The following is a 6,000-nucleotide window of genomic DNA, read 5'->3' on the forward strand; positions in this document are numbered from 1 at the left end:
TTCAGATGCTCAAAATAAGTAATCTTTTCTCATCAAAGTAATGGTACGAAAGAAGAAAACTTCTATTTTGTTAAATCTCCTTTATTGAAACCAGTCAAACCTGGTGTTCAAGAAGGGCCTGTAAAAACCATTTTTGTTGTTGGTCTCCTTTGGCAGGGCATCAACTTTTCCCTTCAGCTAATGATGCTCGGGAAACAGGGCTGCACACATTATATCCTTACATAGAGGCAGATCAGCCAGTTCAGCTGACAGAGCTTTACAAGATGCTCTTCTGCTGCTACTCAGCACTGACCGCTATTTTTGTAGTTCCCTAAGATGGCTCAAAAGCTTCTCATCTACCTGAAAAGTGGGGCTGCCTAAGAGTAACCTGGTTTGCTGATCAGACCAGTCTGAGTAATATTGGGTGCTTCTTTTTTCAAGGAATGCCATTTCCAATAATACGTTCACACAATGTTTTTCCTGCTCAAAAACTTCAGATAAACAAACTCAAGAATTACTCTTTAAATTTAACAAAGAGTAAAGCCTGTCCGTGACTTTTTTGGAGGGGAAAAAAAAGTAAAGCAAAGCAGAAAATAATATGAAAGGCAACCTTTTTGGTTCACTGTAGGTTAATTAAATATCAACACAGTTTGTCAGAAGATATTCTTTAATTTTCTAATGCTGCTGGGCTTCTTTACCAAACAAAGAATAGTCCAACTACCTTACAAGAGCCTATTATAATCAATGGAGCCTTTCAAGAGATTTTTGTGGTCTTTTAATAGGACCTGTAAAGAACACGATGAAACTCCTGTTATGGTGTCACAGGCATTTTTCCCCCAAGGAAGTTTACACAAGCCACAGCTCCAGTTACGGTAACCCTACCTCAGATCCCAGTTTAGAAGTCCCCCCCGCCCCCACCAATGTCAGCAGAAATACCAGATCAGAACAGCACACTTAAGTTGTACTTTGAAATAAAGGACATACATAGGTACACGCCCTGACCCAAGAAGGATTTTTACCAGTTTCACTAAGCTCTAGTCCCCACTGCATATAACATGACTGCTGCAACTTGATTCCCCCAGATAACTAAAAATCAGAGAAGACCATAGTAAAATGTATAGCCAGGACCCAAGCTTCCTAAATTCTGTATCAATCTATCTTTTTCACCCATGTCAGTGACCCTTAGTTATGTTTTACAACTATAAAGAAATCATTAGAAAAAAAATGAAAGTATTTATCACTCTGTAGATTTGCTATATCTTTTCCACTGAAACTTGCTCAATTTGTTCGAATACTTCTCATTTTCAAAGCATATTGTTTGTTCTCTCTTAATGAAATGAAAAAGCTAAGCATATAGCAGAACATATCCGTAGCTTGCAATGATTCCTGACAAGATGAAACACAAACCTGGGCTCACCTTTTCACTTTTCTTCTTGAGCAGGGCATCAGCTGTTGTCTCCGAGAAAATTTGCATCCTAAAAAGATGTCCCACTCCTTTTGTATAGTCACCTGCCTTGCAAAGTTTACGTTTTTGAACATGGTGTTTTACACTCGAATTATGAATTACTAATGTTTTAACCTTCTCAACCAGAGGCCCTACAAGCTTCTGTAGTCCAGAAACACTTTGCTCCAGTCCATCTAGTCTTTTAACCTGCCGCTCTGCATTCCTGTTTATATCAGAAAGAGATTTTTCCATTTTAAGGCAAAGCCTCTTCATTTCATTACTTCTCAGATTTTTGTTTCTTTCCATCCTTGATCCAGGTTCAGATGCTTCCACCTTTACAATCTTAGTGTTTTTTTCAATGCAACAGATTTCTTGGGAAACGCTGTTAAGCTTCTTAAGGACATTGTCTTGCAGAGTCAACAGCTTATCTATTTTCTGTTCAAGGGAGGCAAACTTCATATCCATGACGTTAAAACTTTCAGATGTGCTGACATCACTGCTTGCAACATGAAGAATGTGGGGGACTTCCATTCCATTATCAGGCCCTTGGTTTTGCAAAGCATTTGGATCAAATATTTTGGCCAAGTTGTTGACCATAGACGTAGAATAGCTCTGCCTGCTGGATGTGGTCATTTTGCTGGTTTGGGTAGGGGAAGGAAATGCTCTGATGACCAGCTGCCTGAGGACAATATCAGTTGCAAAGTCTTCCCATCCAGACTGCTCAGATATACAGCCAAGTTTGGCAACTCCAGCTCAACTAATTTATAAACTACTCTCATATATTTGACTAAAACAGAGGAAAGAGACACCCAAATTATTTAGGAAGAAAAGTGCCTTTGATCCATTCTTTTTAGAGAGAGAGAGAAATATATATGTTTCCAAACTAAGTGAATATAGAGATATACATCCTAAATGCACTCAGTTCAGTGACATCAGCCCTAGCAGGGACTGAACTATTTGCACTCCAAAGGAATTTGACAGCAAAAAGGCTACGCGATATGTGAGAAGTCTCTAAGGGTAGAGACACTTTGGCAGTGGTGTTGTTGCTTTTCAAAAGCCTAATAGGTAATGTGATCCCTGCTCTGAAGAGAATAAGGCTCCTTACAGTGACGTTATATGTGGCTGTTTGAAATTACTATGTCTTAAGGTGAGCTTTTCAGATGAAAACTTCTATTGCTTGAAAAGCCTGTTATGCCAGGCAGGAAGTCAATAGAGTTGTTAAAAAAAAAAGTACATTAAGGAAAGTAAAAGAAGAAGGAGACACTGGAATGCAGATATTTGAAAAAATCAGAGCCCCTTTCTCTACGCTATATTTCAGCACACACCTAGCTCTTTATACACAAGCAATTCTCTTCAGAGCCAACATCTTAATTTACTTCTGTATTTATCGAGACTGTACTAATTTGCCACAAATGAAGAGGCTCTTATGTTCTACTGTGATCTGGCCATATAAATTCCAAAATACAAAGTTTGTTAGAGAGACTCAGTTCTTTACCTGCCAGTAAACATCTCAAAATCAGTGATTAGTATTCATAACTCAAACAGTTTGTTTAAGTGTTGCTTTTGCAAAAGGCTTTAATTCCTTTCAGAAAGACAACACTGGACAAAGAAGAATCGTCATGACTGGGAACAGGATCCCCCTGAGTGTAGGTCTGAAATGTTGAACATTTCTCATGTTGGTTAGAAAAATAAAAACAGAATTAAAAAGAAAGAATAAAACCAGAACTTATCAAGTCATCTGTATTCCACATGAGCAAGAAGTAAATCAGTATGGATCACTTTGATGGAGAAAGGCTGCCTCTGAAATACAAAGAAAAGACTACCTTGGACAAATGACCGTCATAGACTGACCACACACAGGTCAGTCTGCACTTGTGCCATAGCTCTTATAGAAATAAACACATAAAGTCAGCCAGCTGGTTGGTAAACAGCCAGACTGCTGCTCTACTCAAAGGATCAAGAACTTCTTTGTGATCCTGGTGACTTATTTCTTTTGCCAGCCTCAGTTTCTCCATCCTTTAAATGGGGAGCGTGAGGGATAATTAGGTAAAGCACACAGTGAATTCTGAATATCTAACACACTAAACAGCCTTTCAAAATTGCATCTGTTCAGTAAATGAAGAATATGAAAAGTCTCCTCTTTATTGTCAGGTGCCAAAGATGTCTTTTGGAGTCCAAAGTTTTCAAAAGTTTCCAAAGGCATTCTCCACAGTCATCTATGAATCAACATGTAGTCAGTGTTGATAAGCTAATTCAGGAGCTTGTTCTCTAGTTACCACAGGTTAATAAAGCATAAAAGTTCCTGCGTATATTTGTCAGCTTCTGAGAGCAGCGTGTTACTGTGAGTGAAAGGTGAACTGTGTCCATGCATGACCCTAAAACATGGATTGAAATCTCTACATAACAGACATTACCAAGAGGTGACCACCATGTGTTATTGTGCATAGCACATTCACTGAGCAGATTGAGAAGGTTAAATGATTTTAAAATAGGAAACAGGACAGAAAAAAAAAAAAAAAAGACGAGGAGTTTAGGGATCCGTATTTCATGGAAAGAATAATATGCAGGACAGCAGTTAAAAAAAGAAAAGAATACCGAAGCAGAGAACATCACGTCGGTTCCAGCAGAGAGCAGTTATGTTTGAACTCCTTTGCCTTCTTCCGTTCATCTCTGTTAGAAACATAAACTAAACCCTCCTGATAGCTTCACATCTGCAGAAGCCCCTGTTAGATACAAACTTCCAGGAGATGTGTTTGCATGCTTGTAAAATGGCCAGGTTTGAAGAGCCATTTCTCTTGGATGAAACACCCCTGCAGGAGTTCACAGTGAGCTTCCCTTGTCCTCCCCACCACCTGCACAAAAAAAGGTTAAAGGTTTATTAGACCTTGCCACCCATCCAGCTAGGACTCCTGCTCTGGGGGATTTCACAGGCAAAACCTGTCAGCCACAAGGATCCTCTCCAAAAGGAGTATTATTTTGTAAAAGCAAGGAAATTATTAAAAAAAAAAAGGACACACAGATAGTAATGGTAAAATCATGTGTTATATTAGTGTGCAAAGCCACATATGTTAAACATTTAAATCTCTCCTAACAGTTGCCCAGGGAAATGTTATGTGAAATACCTCAAACCAATACTATAAACACTAATAAAAATTCTAAGCTCTGTGAGGTAAGATCCTATTATCAAGTATCATCTGTAAAGTCCTATTGATTTAATATTATGCCATGACACACAAAAATGTCAAACACTTTTAAAATGTAGAAAGCAAACTATAAAAATGCTTCATTAAAAACTCATCAGTATGTGTTAGTAGTTCTGTCTGAAGCTGAAGTGAACTGGTAGAGAGAAGTGCTGTGTAGTGGCTAGAAAAGAGGGATAAATGAAAGAAAGCTAACATCAGCTTGCTTTCTGGGCTCAGAAAGCTCTTGTCAGTATCTCCTTTGCAGCTGGGAAACTGTGATCCCTGCCTCTTGCTCTGTAAACTGGAAATAATCTTACTTATTCAGATACCTTTCAAGAGTTCAATGAGAATGAATTACTTAAGGGAAAGTCTTCTGTAAAAAATAGTATTCTTTAAAGTATTTGAATGTTTCTTTCTTTGTGCGGTGGATTATTATCACAGCTACTTTATGAAATTCAATAATAGTATATGTAAATAATTTGAAATATTTTTAATAGCCAAAAACCTGAATGCACTTTTCCTAATCACTGAAAGAATCTCTTAGAAACTGTACCTATCATTAATGCACAAAATAAGCCCATATAACAGCTTTCTTATTTTCATCTCACAAATTTTAGTGATGACTGGTCATAACTGCACTTTTTAGCAGTACCGAAACTGCTACAAAGTCTGTTGGAGATTAAGGGTATGAGCTGCAGCAATGGTTACCCTTCATGAACCAAAACCAAAGACAAACAACAAAATTAGTGTAGAAAGAAAACAATTTCACCAGTTTTGAAGATTACGCAATTCCCCATATGCCTAACATTGCCTAATATGACATTTCAGAATATTAACACTAGGCCACTGCACCATGGCGGTGACAGTATCAGCCCAAAGGCTGACACCGCACCCTGGGAATTTTTGCACACAGGTGTAACAAACACTTGCAACATATAATACAGTGCTAATTAACTGTGAAAATGCATGGTATTTAATAATCTGCCAAAAGAATTTTAATTCTTCCATACAATTGCTGCTCCATGGATGTTGAATTCTTTCAAGTGGCCTTTATACAAAAAATTAACCCGTATTTCTTTTTTATTTCAAGTTCAGTTGAAAAAGTCCTTAAAGCAGCATGTGTCATTTTCAAAGCATATAGGCATCTAAAATTTGGAAGAAATAGCAACAAAGTAGCAATGGATAAGTTCCTGCTACTGTGACTTTTACGTTTTTAACATGTCCATAGACATGATACAATGGGTCTGTAGGAGAGGTGATACAACTCCATACTTTGTATAGACATAGATAAAGGGGCTAAAGGTGAAGATTGACAGGCTAGAGAAGTAAAGTCTTCCTTTTGCTTTCTCTCTTGAACTCGAAACTGCAGTCAGTGTTATTTTCTCTGCACACACA

General features: G+C 37.9%; 1 protein-coding gene across 1 annotated transcript in view; it reads right to left on the bottom strand.

The window, feature by feature from the left end:
• The window catches only part of MYLK4 (myosin light chain kinase family member 4), a 34,529-nt gene extending 32,165 nt beyond the window's left edge, over positions 1 to 2,364 (bottom strand). The window contains exon 1 of the mRNA XM_068395820.1: positions 1,397 to 2,364. Within this exon, the coding sequence (XP_068251921.1) occupies positions 1,397 to 2,056 (660 nt within the window). The 5' untranslated portion in view covers positions 2,057 to 2,364. The remainder of the gene's footprint in view (positions 1 to 1,396) is intronic.
• Between the last annotated feature and the right edge of the window lie 3,636 nt (positions 2,365 to 6,000).

The sequence above is a fragment of the Nyctibius grandis genome, chromosome 3, assembly GCF_013368605.1.
Source record: "Nyctibius grandis isolate bNycGra1 chromosome 3, bNycGra1.pri, whole genome shotgun sequence".
NCBI classification, from domain to species: Eukaryota; Metazoa; Chordata; class Aves; order Nyctibiiformes; family Nyctibiidae; genus Nyctibius; species Nyctibius grandis.